The following is a 21,675-nucleotide window of genomic DNA, read 5'->3' on the forward strand; positions in this document are numbered from 1 at the left end:
AACAACAAGGCCACTGCTTGGAGTTACGTTGCTACAAAATCTTCTGAGAACCAATGTTTCGGTTCTCATCTTACGACAATCCAGAATGCTAACCCTTATTTTCAAAGGTTCTGGTCAGGACTCAAAAAATAGCTCACAACATAAAATCTACTTTTCAATTCACAAAACAATCGAAAGTTTCGTGTAAGTTTTTCGTGCACTCGCTTTGTATTTGTTTAGCCTTGGCTTCCAATTTCGGTCCTAAAGATGGCTAGCCTGAGAGGTTTCATGGGTTTCTCATAGTTTCTTGGCAAATGTGAGAATACATATAACGTAAAATACAGGGTTAGTCCAAAAGAAAAGACAATTTCAAAGTTTTACAGAAAGAAGAGTTTTAATAGCATGGCCGAGATACTTACATGGTTTGAAAGGTAGGCCCTGAAGTTTACATGGGTAAGTTACAAGAGTTCTATATATGACCCTTTTGTAACACGACAAATATCAATGCGATAGTCTACTTCTTCCCAAACGCTTCTCAGCATGCCCACGTCAGCAGTTGCAGCAACTACTGTGATGCGTTGTTTAAGATCGTCCGCACTTGTAGGCAGGGGGGGAACCTAAACTCTGTCCTTTATGTAGCCCCATAAGAAGTAGTCACAGGGTGTTAAATCCGGACTTCTTGGTGGCCAACATGTAAGAGCCATGTTCTGGGCGGTTGGACGTCCAATCCAAAGCCGAGGCAATTTTTTGTCCAGATAACCCTGTAGAACATTTGTAACTTACCCATGTAAAGTTCAAGGCGTACTTTTCAAACCATGTATGTATCTCCGCCATGCTATTAAAACTCTTCTTTCTGTAAAACTTTGAAAGTGTCTATTTCTTTTAGGCTAACCCTCTATATCACGACCTATTCCTTCCAGATGCTTTCCGATTCATCATTCACTGTCAGCCTTCCAGTCGAAGCCGCATAACGAAGTGGAATAACCTATAGGAAACTGACCAAGTCCAGTTCATTACACCGAGATTAACAATAACCCATCTCCTATATTCGTTAACTCGTATAGGGTCGTATGTGAACGGGAGCATATCTAGAGTCATTGTCATGGTAATGCCGTCTACTGGTAGGAGACTGGATACATTAAAAAAATAATTCTCAGGTTTTGAGATGAACTTCGGACTCTGCTACAAGAGCTTTAGTGTTTTAGTAGACGGATAGGTGGCATGCTAAAAGGGGAATGTACCCTTCCGAGCCGAGGAGACAATTATGTCGAGTCAGGTGACATGATCACTGCAACTAATGTCAAGTCTTATACTGCCTTGCAATTCACATGAATCTAACATCTTTGCGACTGTTATGATGTCGATTTTGAAGACAGAAACAAGAAGACAAAATTACTCCATATTCTGATCAAATTTATTTCAAAAGGCGCGTTTCGTGAACAAACATATATGAAGATTGTTGTCTTATAGTATGTGACACCGAGTAGTTCGGTAGATAGTTACTGAGGTTTCGAAGAAATCTACTGTCTCCTTCTTCAGGGTATACGGAGGAAATCTCTGAAAAGTCGTCACTATCTACAAGACTACATTCTTCATGACCACCGCAGTGAGAATCTTAGTCTTGTAGATGTTCATGAAATTTAAATTATTATTTGAAGGTCTTCATTAGGTGAAAAAGAGGCTCTAAGGTGCCCTTTGAAAATTTAGCCGAAAACTTCCTCAACTCTGCATTTATGTGTATGTATGTATGTACCTACTACTATATCGGAAATTAAACTGTTACTATTGCTTATAGATTCAGTACACATTACTTATAATATTTATATTTAAATGCTAACACTAAGGCCAAATAGCAATAATACATACATACAAATACATATACATATATACATAAGTACATGCATACATACAGTATATGCACATACATACATACATATATATCATATCTCCAAAGGAGGTCACTGAGCCAAATTACGGACGTTTCCCGCCCAACAACAGTCTCTAATACCTCTGGTAGATGGGGGAAGCATTATAGATACCTCTCAGCTAGTAGAGCCGGTCTCGCTGACTGGGCGGGACTGATGGTAAGCACCAGTACCGGTAGGATATAAAGACTGGTAGAATATCATAGAGGGAAGCACAATGGACCAATACAGGTCTAAGTGCATGGGGAAACCCACCCGTAAAGTTACGACACGGGACACACAGCTTAAAGTCCCTCCCGGAGGACTTGTTCCCTGAATTTTTCCGCCCTTAAAAATTCGACGACCTCCGCCGGGTATTTGAACCCGCGTACCACGAGTCATGAGGTGGGAACGTTACCTCTAGACTACGGAGGCCGCTTGCATTTATGTAAATTATGTATAATTATTCATATAGGTGTGTAGGTCTTGCTAGCCTTATGCTACAAGCTGAAGCAATTTGAAAATAAACTAGGCCGTTTCAGTTTTTCTCAAAACTTACTGTTAAAGGATATAAGGGCGGTTGTGTGTGTAGCCCTATATGGTTAGTTAGATCAGGGAATTCATAAGTTTCTGTGAACGAATAAGAGCGCACAAAACAAATCTTATTCTGCAGATGCGATTTGATATGAAAATAAGTTAAAAATTGTAACTTACTCAGATACAACAGCTGTAGCGTCTTCCAATCAGAATAATAGCAGCAGTTAAGATATGACACCTTACAAGATACCTTTAAGGTCATAGAGATATATCGGCATCTCTTAACTTATCCATGATTCTGATATTGTCTATCTTTCTGCTGACTTATCCGGTTTAGGTGAAAATAAACGATTATGGTTCCGGAGCTCATGAAGATTTCAGATCTGTTTTCTCTCACATTACCGGGTCGATAGCCTATCTTTTGAAAATACGTTATATCAGAGCGATAATACACCATCCCCAAGAGATATATTTTTAGTATTAGGTGATTACATTGTTTTATCTGATGCATTATTTTAAATCAAGTTTACTGTGATAATTAAAATGATTATATTCGAAATTCGGGCGATTTGTGTTGATCGCTATGTAAATATTGATGATTAAAGCCACTTAGAGTCATTTCTGAACAGCTATATCTTTAGAGTTCAGAAATTCGAGCGATTTCAACCCAATATATTCGGTGCAGAGACATAAGATACCACAAATATTTCACATAAACTGAACAGCCAAATCAATGTCTTAATTATCATACTGACAAAATTGTGGTCTTATAAAATAAGTAACAAGCTATCTCGCGCCCATTATGTATCATTTTCAACGTCAGTGCTATAAGAATTCGATTTATGGAACGCCATTTTACTTGAGATTGCTGTATTTCTAGACTTTGTCCAACGCATAGTATTCTGAAGGAACATGGCTGCGCACAACGCTCAGAAGCTTAGTAATGCGCCGTAGCCTGAACTCTTGAAGTTTGCCATTGTACTTCCATGCCAATAAAGATTTATGCGTGATGAATCTTTCCGCCTCTTCATACCTCAACAATTATTTTAATACAGGCCTGCCTAAGCGTAGATATTTTTATTTTATGAAAGTTATCTTTTGAGTGATACCTGTGGAATTATTAAGTGGTAATATATCCTGTGTCCTTCTAGGATTAAACTGAAGTTTGTTCAAATTAACCGACGTCTTCTGAATGGTTTCCCATGTCTGTATTTCCTTGGTTCGTAACTGACTGCAAATTTAGTGAGCATCTCATTATAGGGTCTGTAAAACTGCTTTAACCATTTCTCTCTGTACAGTATGATCTTGGGAACCCGACCGTGCCCTAGTCCGACACGTCCGGTAATCTGGTATCATTCGCCAGACAGGAGTCCGCGACCTTGTGTAGGATTCTACAGGAAACAGAGGCTGACATGTCTTCAGTCGAGCTTGACAAACTTATTTATTTTGACCCTCGCTAGTACGCAGTGTTCCAGTTCTTCAGTAGTACAGTTTTCCTGTACAGTATTTTATATACAGCGGTGGATTTAATGTGTGCTGAAGATATCCAGTTATGACAAACGTAAACATAAAACTTTAAATGCTAAAGCGGAAATAATTAAGAAACTTGGAAATGTGAAAAACTTATTAATTTGGCTAAAGATTGTGGTGTTTGACGTCCTACGACAGATGATATCAATAAAAATTGATAAATAAAAATAAATGTGTTCAGACTTTTCCAGCAATCCGTCATTTTCGGCAATCCGACAGTACCTTGGCCCCATAGATGTCGGATTACCAAAAGTGTGCTGTATTTTTCTACTTTCGGTATATTTTTTAATCTGACAATTGCAAGTTTCGGCAGACGACCAGAATTACAGAATTTATGGATTTTATTAATCGTCTAATCTTCTAAATGTTTCGGAAAGGGGCTTTCTTCAGCTGGAAGTGAAAGTGTGGAGATGCACCTACTCAGTTGGGTCTGTGCGGTCTACAGGACACCCTTTCATCTGAGAGTAGAAACAGATTCAGTTTCCGAAACACTAAGTTATTGTTAGAACATCAGAAAGTGGACAAAGTCCAGAAACTCAGCAATCCTCAGTACAACACAGCATCGCGCCAGACATTTTCAGAATTCACTTATCACTCAGTTTCTAAGTGGTGGACAGCCGGGATTCGATTCCAGGCAGTGGCGAGAGATTTTCTGCTTCACCACGGCGTCCAAACCGGCTGTGAGGTTCATCCAGTTCCTGTCGAATGGTTACCGGGGGTTCTTTTTCATGGCTTAAAGCGACAAGGGCGTGAAACTGACAACTTCATCTCGTGCCGAGGTCAGAAATGGCGAAGCTGTATTTCCGCTCCCCTACGCGTCTTCATACCATCTTGCTTAATTAATTAAGAACAGTGTGAAATGTACCTTTACTGCGCTTCTTTAATATTATCAACTTTCTTGTGCTTCTTAACCTGATTTCCGCTTTCAGTTAATAAAGATGTAGGATTTATCCCTTCATAAAATATAAATTTTATACCTCCTTCTATTTTTCATTCATGAATAACACCAATTGAACAAATAGATTCTTGAATTATAATAGAAACGGCCAAATAATATATTAATGTTTTGTATCAGTTATCTTTGTACTGCGAGCACTCTGTGTAGTTCAGTAGGCATAAAATGGAACTCGCGAAAGGGTGTAAGGCTGAGAACCTCAGATAACCTAATATCCGACAAGTGCAAAGGGGAACACCTTATTGTTTGGTCATAACAGAGGAGGAGGAGGAGGTGGAAACGATATTTTGAAGAAGTGTGTTGTATCAGTGTGGGAGTCGCCATTTCCTTCCGCGGAAACTCTTGCTAATTAGTCTTACAGAACATGACAGAGGCACAGCACACACGGTTCTGAACTCCCTTCACCTTTCATCACGTCACTGCAGATACAAAAAGAGAAAATATTTCCTCAACCATGACGTCATCACTTTTCCTCTTTTTACGACAAGTCTCGAGGGAATCGCCCATTTCCGCCATAAACACAAACGTTTCATGGCTAAAAGCGGCGTTCTTATGCGTAAATGGAGAATGTCCCGGAGATGGCTGAGCATTCTTTTCCTGTTCTTTCAGATAGTGTGAAAGTATTGTATTATTATTGTATGGGGACTGATTAGTTTTAGATCCTCAGGAAATACAGTATTCCCTTCGCAGCAACGGTGTGGGGGCCGTTAAGTTTAGTGAGTTGAGCGCCAGATTTCATATATCATTACTATTCTTCTTATTTATTTTAAACTGCAAATGGGTTTTCACCCGGTGGCAGTGGTACTACAATAAGACACAACACACAAATAACACACATCGCACAAGATAACACTGTAGTGCCTTGGCCCATTACTTCTGTCTTCCTGTATGTGGAACTTGGTCTCTGACATTAAGGGAGGAACATAGACTGAGGGTGTTTGAGAACAGGGTGATGAGGAGAATATTTGAACCGAAGAGAGAAGAAGTGACAGGAGGTTGGAGAAGACTGCATAATGAGGAGCTTCATAACTTGTACTCTTCTCCTAGTATAATTAGAATGATCAAGTCAAGGAGGATGAGATGGGCAGGGCATGTAGCACGAATAGGGAGAAGAGAAATGTACATAGGATATTGGTGGGAAAGTCAGAAGGAAAGGGACCACCGGGAAGACCAAAACGTAGGTGGTTGGACAATATTAAAATGGATCTAAGATTGAATGGTATGGATTGGATAAATGTGGCTCAGGATAGGGACCAGTGGAGGGCGCTTATGAACACGGTAATGTACCTTCGGGTTCCATAAAATGTTGAGAAGTTGTTGAATAGCCGCACAATTGGCGTCTTCTCAAGAAGGGGTCAGCTCCATGAGTGAGTGAGTGAGTGAGTGAGTGAGTGATGGAATATATAATAAAACAATCCAGACAGTGCTTGTTTCTCTTTCCATTCGGTGGAATACGTGTATACTACAAATTGTTATGGAATTATTCGGAATCAAAGTCCGACGGATGATGCTAGAAAATAATTTCTATTTCCCTTTGTACCTACGAGAAAATTCTGGAAAATATCACTGAATGCATTGCTTAAATCCGTAAGACTTCTTAGCCGACAGGTAAACATTTTAAGCCTAATTCTAGATCCGAAACTGTCGGTATCGCTTCTCTGTCATGAGTACATATTATCCGTGCAACCGGATGCAGGGGTGTCCAGATAACCGAGCACAGATATTTTTATTGGATTTTTGAAGATTTTTAATATGTTGAAAGATACGTGGACCTGAAAATTTACTGCTCTTTGAGCAATTTTCTTCAGGATCAGGTTAGTGATTTGTATGGGTGTAATAATGATCTGAGAAACAAATAATTAACAATATAAATTTATGTAAGTTTCTTTCATTAGAATTCCGAAACAAGGCCTTTAGGACTTATCAAACATCATATATAAAGATTACGTTATCATCAATTTTTTTAAACAGACGGGCCGAAATATTTCGCAAATCACCAAGATGATTGCGAACCGCAGTTTGATTTTTCGTAAATAACTCTTGTCTCACTTTAAAGCATTGCATCAAAAATGGAGACAATGAGAACGCCAGAGAATTCTCACCGCTTTAAAGGCGTCTGACAGCCAGCCTTAAGATTTTAATTTGTCTTGACATTTTCTTTTTGGTTTAGTCGGTACGACTCATACTCGGATTCAGTCGCGAAAATACAATAAAAAATGTGATCGTGTGAAGCTGTCCTTGTGTAATATGCTTCACTATGTGGACGAATGCTTGCAGCCAATATAAAGGTCGGTTATCTGTCTCTGATAAGGACTAATTCGATCGAAGATTAACAAGTGTGTCATGTTTGTGTCCATCGAATACTTCGTTGCAAGTGTTCCGCCATGAACATTGCCGATTCTATAAAGTAAAGGTAAATGTTCCTTGTGCTTAACAAAGCACCACAACATGAAAACATGGGGGGGGGGATAGTTGTATATATTGCTCTTCTCAATCTTCGCNCGGTACTGGGTAGTGGTGAGTGATCAGTCCCTCCCCCCCGTCTCTTTACGCCCAGATAAAGAGCCGCCTGTACCCTTTCGACTGAAAAATAAGTGGGCCGCGGGACGGCTTTGGATGTGGTAGCTAAGGGGTAAACCAGTGCTTCTGCTAACCATCCAACCCCGCTCATTGGGTCCGTAAACAGTCTCCATAGAGAGTGAGCTGTTCCAGCTCATCTGTACAAGAATTAAATATGATAAATTTAATTTAAACGGATGCAACTAATGAAGAGACCTGTCCTACAAAACAAAAATAATTTGGAATAGGCCCTAATGTTAAATAGTACTTAGTGCCTGGAAAGAAATCTCATAAATTCACTTATGCTTCAGTAGAATGTAGCCTCGTACTCAGGACATCAGGGCTTAGATTCTCTTCGTAACAGCCGTCTGGGCTTTTTCGTGGTTTCCCTCAGTTCCTCCAAGAAAAGGCGAATTGTTGTAAAATAAGAAAAGAGCGCTCAATTCAACTTGCCAATGCATACAATCATTCTCTTACTCAACACTGTAAGCCTTATATATATATATATTTATTTATTTATTTATAAATAAAGGTATCCCTGTAACAGGCCGTGAAGGAACCCATAAAGTTGTGAGAAGATGAGGCTCACAGATGACTGTGAGGTTGTCAAACTTAAGCGCCGGCCGCCCTTTAGCCCCAGGAAGATTCCTGGTACTTATTTCTATTAGAGGCTGAGTCGACTCCAGGGCCATAGTGTGGCTGGAAGGATTAGGTAAATTGAAAAAATCCAATGACCTCATCGGGATTCCATCCTGTGACCTTCCGGCTTATAGCATAGTGCCTATATTGTATCTGTGTGTGTGTGTTTAAGCTATAGGACGACGGTTGGCAATAAACAAACTAATGAAAAAGAATAATTACATTTTCAACTCCCACAGACAAGTTAATATGCTTATTAGTTGTTAAAATAATAGATCTCTACGTGAAAACTCGGTAGTTACTGCATAAAACGCTATGTAGATCAAGTTAACAGTGGTTTGGGTCAATTAATATTAATATTAACGTACTATTTTAGGGTAATTGCATTAGGAGGAATGAGATGGGGGGGAAGGACTAGTAGCATATATAAGAAAGAGAAGGAACTCGTGTGACATTTAGTTGGAAAACTTCGTGGGAAGATATCAACTCGACAGAAATAAATGTAAATGGGCGAATTTGCGTTTGAAAAACACGAATTTAATATGTCGGTTGGGAACGGTTAACTCATGAATGACTGTTGTAAACAAGGTTTTGAGCCTTCGGGTCTCACCACAAAGAAGGGAAATTTTCTTGCCCAGCTAAGCAACTATTGATTTTCAAGAAATTTCATAATTATGGATTTATTCAAGAGAGACTTAAAATTTCATTTCGCACATTTTTTTAAGTCTGAGACATGAAGCTTTATAATTTAAAGGTTACTTCCTTGTGCAGGAGAATTATCTGGGGAAACTATAGGCTTTAATGATCTCATTGCTTACCAACACAGCATGACATCCAAAAAAGAAACAACTGGAGGAAACTGAATTATGTATTAACTTATATATCACTAAAATTATTTCTGTCTGCATTCCCACGTTATTCATCGTATTATAGGGTTGAAGCTTCAGCACCTGCCCGTCCTCTTACACGTAAACAAAGAGAATTCAATTAATTTGCGTAATTACATTCTGGCCTTCTTGCATTCCCTCCTCTGCTCTTCGTGGAAGAGGTAACGACTTCCCATATTTCCCCAAATATTCCCTGTTCTCGGAGTCTTTTTGGTTTGTACCACAGATACTCTTTCGCTCTTTTTTATCAATCATTCTATCCGGAAGCTTTATCAAGTTGTATTTGTTCATCTAATTTATTTTTTACTCAGTGCTTTTTCGTTTCTTTCCTATTGTCTTCTTTAGTGGCTAGTAATTAATGGGTTCTCTGGATTGATGAATCGATTTATTGGAGAGTCACCAGTCGTAACTACAAATAATCATAACGCTTCGAAAGCTCACTGGCACAATAACATATAAAGTAAAGCCTTCAGCACTTCCACTCTTAGATGTTCCTTGTCTGTATCCAGGCTTCTCTCTTCCGTCTTGTCCTCGCATTGGGCTTCTGACACTCAGTGGGACTCTTCAGAATATTCCTTGTCTTTTGTATCCCCTCTGTCTGGTCATTTCTCTCGATCTAAGCTGGCTTCACACGGACCGATATGAAACACTCCGTGGAACGGTACACTTTTTCGTTCTTGTGGTTGTCATCGAAAAGTGTCTTTCGTTGCTGTGTGAACAGTTTCTATCTAGCATTTGTAACGGAAATGAGTCTGTATGTGTTGCGTAGGAATCCATGTCTCTGTCACAACCTCGAAGTTGTGTTTCAAAAAAGCAATTACCTAGCAATGAATTCATATATAATATTTTCTATACCTATGTATTATATTCCACTTATTCTCCTTGCTTTAACTGTATAATTTTCACTTCCACATAACGAATTCAGTAGTTCTAGGACTTAATAACATTTCGGTTGTTTTTTTATTTCAGTTTTTAACGTTCTTTTTAAGTTACACGATATTCTGTAGCATTTATAGAATGTCCTTCTGTAATGTGTATGCCACGTCTAGTTTACTACTTTGGCGGGCACGCAATGCTATAATATTAAAATTTCAGACAAGTTTCCGCGTCTTGTGACGCGATATAAAGGCACAGTACGTCTAGCTTCCTCGTGTCTCCTTATGTGTGTCTCCTTAGAACCAGTCCTCAAATATTCATGAGACGCGGTATGAATACTACATCATCTTTGACCATTCTAATTCTAGATCTCTAAGAGTACGAACATATATTGTCATCATGCAAAATATAAATAATTGTTATACTTACCCCGTGGAGTTTGAAGTAGAGACCACAGGCGTTGCATACCGGCTCTCCGCTGTTGTTGCGTCGCCATAAAGTCGTTGTGTTCGTGTTGCAATTGGCACATGAGACACCTGTCCGCCGATTGCCGGTCTGGTTAACACAAGAAAGCAGTAATATTAACACTTCTTCAAGCAGTGTCTGTATCGCGTGCAAAACAGAGCCATCTCCGTTGAGAGGAGAGACTGATTAGCTTATACCATGGAGCTGAGTCCTTTTTCAGAGCTCACTAATGTTCAGCCACTCAATATATTCCCAGACTATTATGACATGTACGATATACATAGTGCTAGGCGACGACTCTGTATACACATTCCCGCGGCAATGAATACGCAGGCAACAATTGAATAACTTCCGTTGCTATGCAACGGCGCTATATATACAACAATAGAGGAAGCGGTGATTTCTATGGCTCTGCCTTCGAGACAATATAAGTAGTAGAGAACAGAAATATACCAGAAAAAGAATGGAGACCTGGCAGTCCAGGAGGAAGGGTTCGGCTGAGTATCTTAAAAGGAGTAGTTAATAAATCCAATAAACCGATCGAACCCCCGTTTATTAGTCACGCCTATAAATACGTGACAATAATATGAAACCCGAAGGCTCATTATTGCTCTCCACAGATCCTCTTCCACAGCCACATGAGTCCAGTCAAAACTCTTCCACACTTGTTTTTTTAAGATTTATTTTAATATTATTCCCAACTACGTGTATGTCCACATTTTGCTAGTAGTTTCTTTCTTTCGGGTTTTCATACTAAGGCTAATCATGCATGTCAAAGTGTAAAGGAACCAATTGTAAAGTCGTTTTTTACAAAACTGGGTATAAATTTCCATTCTCTTCATTGCAGCCTGCGCCGGCAATATCCTCATCAGGATAAGGACACGCATACTACCAACNTTATTGCCACGACGCCACATCCCAGAAGACGGCGTTCTTCATAGTCTCCGCCGTGAAAACCTCAAATATTTTATATTTGTTTTCATTTTCAATTCATATTTTCAAGTCGAAGCGTTGAAAACTACCCCATGTGCAAGTACTCCAAATGACACTGATCGGAATAATTAAGTAGAGACTAACTCACCGAGCTAGCGGACTCCGTAGTCTAGGGGTAACGTTCCCACCTCATGACTCAAGGTACGCGGGTTCAAACTCGGAGGAGGTCGTGGAATTTTTAAGGGCGGAAAAATTCAGGGAACAAGTCCTCCGGGAGGGACTTTAAGCCGTAGGTCCCGTGTCGTAGCTTTACGGCACGTAAAAGAACCTCATGTCTCAAGGAGACCTCTGAGCCAAATTTGTAAGGACATTTCCCGCCCAACAGCAGTCTCTAATACCTCTGGTAGATGGGGGAAGCATCTAGATACCGCTAAGCCAGTAGAGGCCGAACTCGCTGGCTGAGTCGGGACTGATGGCACGCACCAGTACCGGTAGGATATAGAGACTGGTAGAATATCACAGGGGGACGTACAATAGATCAAACTGGTCGCGGTGCATGGGGAAACCCACCCCCTCCAATCATAATAACAATACTAATAAACTCACCGAGCTAGTTTTCTTGGTGTGGTTGCGGAAGGGCGGTCTGTTGACGCCATTAATTCTGTTGTATAAACCACACGCATTGCAGAGGTAGTGGCCGGTGCCATCACGCCTCCAGAGGGGCGTCACACTGGCGGCGCAATTCACACATTCCTTGATGTCCACCCCCAGCATGTTGCCTGATATGGAAACGAACAGTTTATTTGAAAGCTTTGCAGTATATTTCCGTCAACACAACAATAAAAATGAACCAATCGAACTGCTCACATAGGTATTATTTGATAGTTGCTACATGTTTCAGTCCATATTTGGGACCTTCTTCACCAAATACGTCTCTTGTTTTCAACTGACCTAATATGGATCCATATTAGTGCTACTTATCACAATCATATAATTACGTACATGAAAGAGTCACGAAGTTGCAATAATTTTAAAAGTTTCCAAAATTTAAAATTATATTATTGAATGTAGAATTCTATCTAGTTTTTGTGTTTTTCCCTCATTAGGTTGTCCTTCGCCCGGTGTTCGTTGTTATACTATATTGTAACGGATTTGCTCAAAACATTGCTAGGCAACGGCTCGATGAACACCCCGCGATACGAGCATGCAACAATTGGATAGCCGTAATATAGAAGCTATGCAAAAAATAAAAATTAAGAAATTAATTGAAATAACAGAGAGAGGGATTTTCCGATTTTACATTTTAAAAACCAGTACAACGTAATAAACCTGTAGGATTGATAGCAAGAGGAAAACCTCGAAGAAATGAGATATCACTTTTTAAACCGAGAAGGAAACTGCACGCCGTGACATTAGCTTGTTTAAAACGTACTGATCGAAGATACGCATAGCAGAGCGTGTTGAACATTGCTGAGATTCATGATACACCTGTCGGTTACGTTTCATGACGAACGTAACCACTTCAGTGTTACAGATAAGTATACTTTGGCGTTGCTACAAAAAACGCAAAAGCAGATTATAAGGCATAGCATTGATGTCATTTCTAGCGACAAATGTGAGGCAACTGGTTCAGTCCGTGGTGTCGCAAGCCAGGCATCAATCTGCATCATGGAATACTCAGTAAATATCATTGCTATATCTAAACATTTGAAGCCATGAGACTACAATAGTGGATCCTTCGAACAATGGGATCGCGCAGTCCAGTCCGGCTCGAGGGGTTATTTTATGTCTATTCCATCTATGTTGTGTTCTAGTATTTGGTATTGACCTTCATTTTTCTTTTAAGGGGTCCTAACCAAGCATGGGCGATATATTGCTTGAATTAATTTTGAACTGGAACAAGCGAGACAGCCTTGTTCATAAATCTATGATTTTAAAGTACAACTCAACAAAACTTACCCGTCTATTGCACTGATCTAGAGCCCTGAAAATCTTGTGTTGCTAATGCCATATTATTGTAATTCAAATTTATAATTTAAAACGAAATTCAAATTTGTTCATGAGATAGTTTCTGGGCAACGGCTCGATAAACACGTTCTCGCGAACACGAACTGTGTTCTCGACTGGAAGCCGGAATCGTAGGTTCGAATCCCACACAACGCATGGATATTTGGCGTGTGTATGCGTTTATTCTGTGTTTGTGTTGTCCTCTGTTTAGGCAGAGGCCTTGCGACGAGCTGATCACCCGTCCAAGGAATTCTACCGTGTGTACAAGTGATCAATGAAACTCAAAAATCGGCCCTGTGCTCCAAAGTGGGAGCGAGAGGAAAGAAAATCTATTGGTTATTTAATTATCATTATCTAACGGAAATCTTAATACTGATTTCACGCAGTTGCCATTTTTGTTGTTTTCCATTCTAAAGAATAATTTCGTAAGAAATTTTATATACTTTTTGAAGATTTCATCACATATTTTAGGACCCCAGATTAATTTTTGCTAGCTTAGCTTCCACCACCAAAGTCCGTAATTCAGCCATGTTACTATAGATTGTAGGAAATTAAAAATAAAGAAGCTGTGTTGGCCTTTAATGGCATCATTTTCGACCCACGTTTCCAAAAAGTCGGTTATCTGGTTCAAAGGTTGTAACAGGGAACACAAACTCAAAGACAGACGCAAAGAGCACGGTGAACAAAAGAGCTTAATTTTTCTCCTGTTGTGGAAGAAAATTAAACTAAATCGCAAAACAGTTACAAGCTCCACCACAAAATTACACTTGCAGAAATGATCTGCACATTCATTTAATTCAGAAAGTGATGACTCTGTTATGTCAAGGCAGTAAATTGTAGAAAACTGATTAATGGGATATTAAATAAGCAATTCCAGTACAAATCCTTTTTAGAAAAATGCGGGAGACGAACGGAGGTTTTTTTCAGTACTAAGCGGCCTCCGTAGTCTAGAGGTAACGTTCCCACCTCATGACTCGTAGTTCGCGGGTTCAAATACCCGGCGGAGGTCGTCGAATTTTCAAGGGCGGAAAAATTCAGGGAACAAGTCCTCCGGGAGGGACTTTAAGCCGTGGGTCCCGTGTCGTAGCTTTACGGCATGTAAAAGAACCTCATATCTTCAAAGGAGGTCACTAAGCCAAATTTACGAACGTTTCCCGCCAAACAGCAGTCTCTAATACCTCTGGTAGATGGGGGAAGCATTATAGATACCCCTCAGCTAGTAGAGCCGGTCTAGCTGGCTGGGCGGGACTGATGGTAAGCACCAGTACCGGTAGGATATAGAGACTGGTAGAAATCATAGAGGGAAGCACAATGGACCAATACAGGTCTAAGTGCATGGGGAAACCCACCCTCTCCAATAACTAACTAACTAACTAACTAACTAACTAACTTTCTCCAGTACTAAACTACTGAGAAATATAAATGTAACTCAAATCATTACTAAACTGTACTCACTTGCGTCGTAATTGTCTTCAAACGACATGTTCCAGGATGTCGACGGCCCTGCACCTCCGTTACTTCCGAATGTTGTGAAAGCAGTCTGTTGCATTGGAGACGACGTCGTAACGCCGTCAGTAACAACAGAGTTATGTAGCGCCGTTCCTCCATAACCTGACCCGACGTAGTCAATTGCCGTGGGCGATCCATTTGCAGATGTAGTCCAGTACTGTGCAGACGGATCGGCGGCCATTGAGAACTTGCTTATGTAGCTCGCCGCGGTTCCGTGGCCGTAGAGAGTGACTTGCTGTGAGTTCGGAGATCCTGGTGGCTGGTGTTGGTCATAAGTCAGGGACTGATTGTGTCCCTGTAGGCTGCTGTAAAGTTGTGTGGCCGAAGGTTTAGAATCCACGGATATTGAAGTTGAGGTCAACGTAGGATCACTTCTTGTGTAGATCAGCGGACTTTCTGAAGATCCGAGGGAAACCACTTTGTTTGCCATTCCTCCAGCTGACGTAGGGTACAAGGTGTACAGTTCTGCACTGGAGGACTTGGGGAGGTACTGCGAATACCCAGGAGACGACATACTGGAAGCCTGCTGCAGTTGATACGGTGAGTGAACGGTATTCTCGCTGTAAGAAGCATGGTAATTGTTGGCTGAGGTTACAGTCTCCAGTGTGGTGTACGTAGTCCCCTGACTGTCAGTTTGTTGGCCTATTTGCTGTGTCAAAGTAGCAGGGCCCGGAGGAGTGATACAGGCACTGCTGCCACCGTTGGCGTCATTGTTCTTAAGCGTCTGCAGTTGTGCCAACTTAGCACCACCTGCAGCCCCTCCCTCGTCGTGACCTTCATTCTTAACTTGTAATGATTGATCACCTGTATCACCATAGGCATTCAGCTGATGGTGATGATGAATGTATTCTAGATCTGGCGGAGGAGTCATGTCTTGATGATTATGGTGCTGGTATCCCTGTAGATGTTGCTGTTCCTGTGTTGGAAGCAACTGGTGGGTCTGAGGGGCGTATCTGTGCTGTGGCGCATCTTGTTGCTGGTGCTCCAGAGATGGTGACGCGTACCGGTGTTGCGCACTGCCTTCAGTTCTTGCTACCGAAGGGGTAGGTGTGAAACGATGTTGGATGTTTGTGGCCACTTGTGGCTGCTGAATTGCGAGGAGGGGAGGTGGGGGACTGGGCTGCGGTTGCTGGTAATGTTCTGTCGTGGTGGTGTAGCACACGGTGGGCTGCGACTGCACGACGGTGCTATGGCTTGTGGGTGACGTGTACCTCACCTGACTAGGCGGAGAAGAGCTATACGGCACCTGCTGCTGATAACTTTGTTGCTGTTGTGCGTTTGGTGAAGACTCATTGATACTGACAACTTCTTTGGTATTTATCTGTAAGAAAAGTAAAAGCCTGCAGCTGTGACTTGAGGAACTCCGTCGGCGGAAACACTGATAATATAGACCGCCATTATAGACGATTCTGAAATAATGTCATCCACCTCTCTAACCACACTAAAGATCATTGTACTCGTATCTCTGTCCTCGCATGTCTCTTTCCTTCGCCTGTGTTGTCATTTTCAATGAGGTTTATTCACAAAATTCCTTCCCTTCTGTCTGCGATTCGAGTTTCATGCACAGCATACCGTGTCATCCTATTTGTAACAGGTTTCTAAGTTGCTATTATGTAACATCCTGAATTTCCAACTTACATTATCCCGGTTCTGGTCAAATCGGATTTGTGGTGGACAAAGTGGTGCTGGGGCAGGTTTTCCCCCGAGTACTTCGGTTTCCCCTGCCAATCTTCATTCCACCAATTGCTCCACAATCACCCTCACCTATCATCTGGGGCTGGTACAATAGGCCAGAAGTGGCCGCAGTACAAGGGACTTAGTCTCACCCCACTAGCAATAAAAAAGAAATACGATATTATTTTAGATTAAGGTACTTTCCTGAGAGTTTGTTTTCGATCATTTGTGAAACATAAAAGTCATTTTCCACTGTTTCTTTTAAAAAATCCTATGACTTCCGAAAATGATCCTTTCCAGTTATGCCTTGTTATGGCTAGTCATGTAAGATTTATATCAACTAATTAAGGAACCGAAAACCGTGTAACATTTCACGTCACGTACTAACTTTTTAAGACAAAACTATTTAACCCTGACAGATCTGCGCTTTGATTGAAAGCTGAAATCTTTTAATGTTAGGAGGTTCCGGATTAGGTTCTTAGCCTACAGGATACCTAGCCTGAGGGGACTTATTCCTGATTTTCGTACCATTTGACGCTGAGTGACTGAAGAAATTGTAATATACGCCACACATCATACCAAATCCACTTAGGCCTGGTCACTCGTGACTTCTACAAAAATAAGTTCTTTTTTTTTCGAGAAAGCTTTCTTTTTCATAAGTTCAAAGCGAAGAATGTAAAGATATTCTCAAATGAAATAGGTCTCCAAATGAATTTTTGATGCCATCTTCATTGTTTGTCAGTGATGGCCTTCATAGTCTTCTACTTCAGATACAAACCTGTTAGTTCAAAGCTGATCACATTACAACATCACACTGATCAGAGTTATAAATTATGATCTCCTAACATTTCTTTAAATATTGACTTCATCGACAATTTTTATACTGAATATATAAATCCTGATAATAATAATTTGTGCCGTGCACCAATTTATATAAGAAGAGTTGTATGTCAGGGAACAGACAAAGTTGGATATGAGCTCCGATTAAAGTAGGGAGTTTGTTAGGCCAATAAAACGGAAATTAACTTAGACAATTTTAGTGTGGGCCTCAGGTATCAAATTTCATCGAAGTCCGTTCAGTAGTTTCGGAGAAGAAACGCATGGATGGACGTGCACTTTGTGCAAAGACGGTGTAAAGAAATTAACTTGATTCGAATTGCTGCAATACCACGCAGATTTACTTACGAGCTGCCCAGCTGGGGAGACGTGTGATTGTCTCACAGAACCTGGAGGTGTGTGGTTGTTTGGTGGCGCCGGGCTGTGCGTCATGGACACGTCATTGTTATGTGGGGATGACGTTGCAAGTGCCTGACGCTTCAGTAACTGCTGTTGCTGCTGATTATTGAGAGAGGGCGTCACTGTTTGCCGACCATGGTCGAGATGCTGAAAGCAGAACATAAAGTTTTTATAACGTGTTGCGTCGACGAGACAAACCATCGCTCACCAACCTCCATGTTTGAATCCTGCACTGTAAGATGTACGTTCTTCGTACATTATCCAATAACTTCGTGCAAATCCAATTCATTCCCCATTCCAGTTCTATTCTCTTCTTTTCCATTCAATATTGGCTCTTTCAGGAAGTTAACTAGAAATAAGCCCCACAGACATGAGCGGTCTCTTCCTGTTACCAAGCTGAAGAAATTCCTGGTGCGTATTACAGTAATATGTTGAACTTGGCTCGGAACAACGGCGACGGAAATTCACAAAGAATTTATGCATAACTGAAGTAAGTTCCAACCCGAAATTCGTTCAGAATATAGAGGACGAAATACGTGAATAATTAAGTGGCAAATAGAATAAATTGTATTTAGAGACACAAGAAAAATAAACTATTTATTGACTACACAGAGATATTGGGTTTTCGGACTTTATCCATCGTCCTGGTTTTTTAAGATAACTAAGAAAAACACGACGTTTCGGAAACTGGATCTGTTTCCGTCCTCAGGTGAGGGAAAACACCTATTCTGTTGGGTCCCTTAGAAGTCCGAAAACCCAATATCTCTGTGTGTTATACACCATCGTCAGAATCCTATAGTAACTACTTATTTATGGATTAACTCCGTGGAGCTGAATCCTCCTTGGGAAGCCGCCAGTTACTTAGCTGTTCGAGAATTTCCCAACGTTTTATGGAACCCGAAGGTTTACTACCGTGTTTATAAGAGCTCCAGTCCATAACACCGCATCCTATTGATCTAAGATACATTTTAATATTACTCTTCCACAAACGTTTAGTCTTCATAGTGGTCTCTTTCCTTCTGGGTTCCTTGCCAAAACCTGTACGAACTCCTCTTCTCCAACATGCGTGCTACATGCTTTTCCCATTTCATCCTCATGACTTGATCTTTCTATTTACATTTCGTGAACAGTACTAGTTATGAAGATCCTATTATGACATTTTCTCAAGCTTGTAAAAAAGAAAGTATTAACACGATATTCATATATGTAGAGACTGAGTAAATAGGGGAGAAGAGGAATGAATAATATATTGGTGGAAAAGTCAGAAGGAAAGAGAAAGGCCAAGACGTAGGTGGGTGGATAATATTAAAATGGATATTAGAGAGATAGGATGGGATGGTATGAACTGGATTGATCTGGCTCAGGATAAGGACCATTGGAGAGCTCTTATGAACACGATAACGAACCTTCGGGTTCCATACAATGTTGGCAGGTCTCGAGTAGCTGCGCAACTGACGGCTTCTCAAGAAGGGCACAGCTCCATGAATTTACTTAGTTAGACTCTGAGTAACGAAAAGTCGCTTAAATTGCCCGAAGTGGATACAACGAGAATAGGAAAATGGAGGAAGATCTAGATTAATCGATGTAATCCGGGAGTAGAAACGTCAGCGAGGATTTTTTTGGAGCAACAGAAGAGAACGGAACAGCCGGACGACATCAGTCGCATATTGTGTGTAACTTGAATAACGATTTTGCACAACATTCATATTTGTGTAGCGAAGGTACAGTATTATAATTGTTTCTTACAAAGTAATACTACAACATGAAGTTTAAACATAACATAAAGGCAGTCATTACAAAATGGATGTATAATTTTTTTTCTATAGACAAAATGTCAGCTAAAATACCTTCCTCCGTCGCATTTTTCTGTTCTGGTCGTTGTTTTATACGAGAAGGGAAGTGTATTGACAAATTTAAATTCTAAGAGAGCGCTACTCAGCTGCTACCTGCTGGTTGTTATCATCGTAGTCCTCGTCGTCATCGGCGACGTGTCCCGTGGTGATATGGCCCGTAGTGGTGATAGTTCGCACTTGCCGGCGCGTCGTGATGACCGAGCGCCCTCCATCTTTCGGCAACTCCTCGGGGTCTTTGTCCCTGCTCTGCTCCATGGATCTCACGTCCCTGCAAAACGATTTCATGCAGGAAAGAAGAAAGTGAGAACTGTAGTGCTTGCCGTTGGAAGTAGCAGACCATTGTGATTCTTGAGCAACAACTGACGAACCACCCGTTCAGGAATCCTGATCAGAAAATTCTCAAATTGCTACTACAGTCTTCACTAATTTATCTTTTACTGACTCATTTATTCCGTATCGATTACATATTTTAATACGACCCTATGAACAATAAAAACAAAAGTTTTTTTTTTTAATTCGCTTAGTGGGGGGTGAAGTCCAACTGGGTCCACTCGGCACGGCGGCCACTGATTGGCCTATTATAGCCTGCCCAGGGTCATTATGATGATTGAGAATTTGGTGGAATGAAGATTGGCAGGGGAAACCGAAGTACTCGGAGAAACCCCAACCAACGCCAATTTTGTCCACCACAAATCCTACTTGACCAGACCCGGGATCGAATCCGGGCCACGGTGGTGGGAATTCAGCTACTAACCGCTTGAGCTATGGCGCGGGCAAAGTGATGGTTGCTAAAGAAAAACCCCCAATTGAATATTTTATGTCAGAACAAGCAACAGGTTTAATTATGTCAACTTTGAAAGTTATGCTTATTTCATTTATTATTTATTTATTTATTTATTTATTTACCATAATTATTCGACCGAAGGTTCGGTGTTCGAGTCCCGGTAAGGTCAAGAATTTTCTCCACGTCGCCCAGACTGGCTCTGGGGTCCACTCAGCCTCCTATCCAATGGGTACCGGGAGTTCTTACCCCGGGGATAAAGCGAATGGTGAGTGAAGGTGACCACTCAGCTCCAGTTAGTGCCAAGGTCAAGAAAGTCTGAATCTATACCTCTACTGCTCCACATGTCTTCACGTCATAGTGCTTAATTAGTTAAGCACAAGAATAATTTTACCTTGTATTTGCTGTTTATTTACATTATGGGTCAAGTTTTAATTTACAGAGGATCGTACCCATGTAACAGGTTGTTACAGTTTACGGACTTCAAATTTTCAATTACGTGATGTAACCTTTAGAGCTATCCAATATAACTTCCTAATTTCTACACATATGCTCTCATCTCTTAAATCTTTGTCTGTCATAACCCAATTCCCCATTTGCATGTAACCCTAAATAAATATTTACTTATATTCTTACGGTGAAATTTGTTAGAACACTCCCGCATGTTTCCGTAGGCCTATGCCAAGACCTCAGTGACTCATAACTATGGACCGGGTTTTAATGCAAATACACATTTAAAAAAAAAATTTGCTCATTTGTATATACACGTATGTATGAATTACTTCATTTCTTAAATTTTATTCATGGTTTGAGGTGCATATAAATGCATGTTCTGCTTGTTTTATAAATAAGATAAATATTTTCGAAGATCTCTATTAATGCTGCGTATTTTCCTTTTAAAATATTTATTACTTTATATATTTTTTAAATTTTATGTTCAAATTTTCAATCGTCGTGCGTATAGAATTTTTCTTTTTCGAAATTAGGATATGCTGCATACTTGACTCGCAACATTTGATCTTACAAGTAGCAATTTGAGTCTGGATTCGTGTTTCTGATGCAATACCCAGGACGGGACTTCCCCGTTCCCTCTACTCGTAACTTGTCTCATCCGCGTACCATCAAAGTGGCTGCGAAGGGATTAGTCGGAAGCGTATTCACATGTAGCTGCTAGCAAAGTACCATTCAAATGCTAATGGACTTCATTTATTTATTTCCGAAGTCTCCGTCAGGTTCGCTACGCTTCTTCATTTAAAGCTGGGGTCGTTATATTACTGGTGACTAGTCTGTGGTTAAGTTTGTTTAGCTTTTAGCAGTCATGCCGAAAGTGAGAGTAAGTCAGAAAACTAAA

The 21,675-nt window shown here is 40.6% G+C and overlaps 1 protein-coding gene across 1 annotated transcript in view; it reads right to left on the reverse strand.

Annotated features, from left to right (window-relative positions):
* The window catches only part of LOC111875004 (box A-binding factor), a 70,866-nt gene that overhangs the window by 22,972 nt on the left and 26,219 nt on the right, over window positions 1–21,675 (reverse strand). Inside the window, exons 3-7 of the mRNA XM_033755677.1 lie at window positions 19,637–19,811; window positions 17,640–17,837; window positions 14,727–16,101; window positions 11,871–12,043; window positions 10,296–10,421 (exon numbers count right to left, since the gene is read on the reverse strand). Of these exons, the coding sequence (XP_033611568.1) occupies window positions 10,296–10,421; window positions 11,871–12,043; window positions 14,727–16,101; window positions 17,640–17,837; window positions 19,637–19,798 (2,034 nt within the window). The 5' untranslated portion in view covers window positions 19,799–19,811. The remainder of the gene's footprint in view (window positions 1–10,295; window positions 10,422–11,870; window positions 12,044–14,726; window positions 16,102–17,639; window positions 17,838–19,636; window positions 19,812–21,675) is intronic.

This window comes from Cryptotermes secundus, unplaced genomic scaffold, assembly GCF_002891405.2.
Source record: "Cryptotermes secundus unplaced genomic scaffold, Csec_1.0 scaffold973, whole genome shotgun sequence".
In the NCBI taxonomy this organism is placed as follows: domain Eukaryota; kingdom Metazoa; phylum Arthropoda; class Insecta; order Blattodea; family Kalotermitidae; genus Cryptotermes; species Cryptotermes secundus.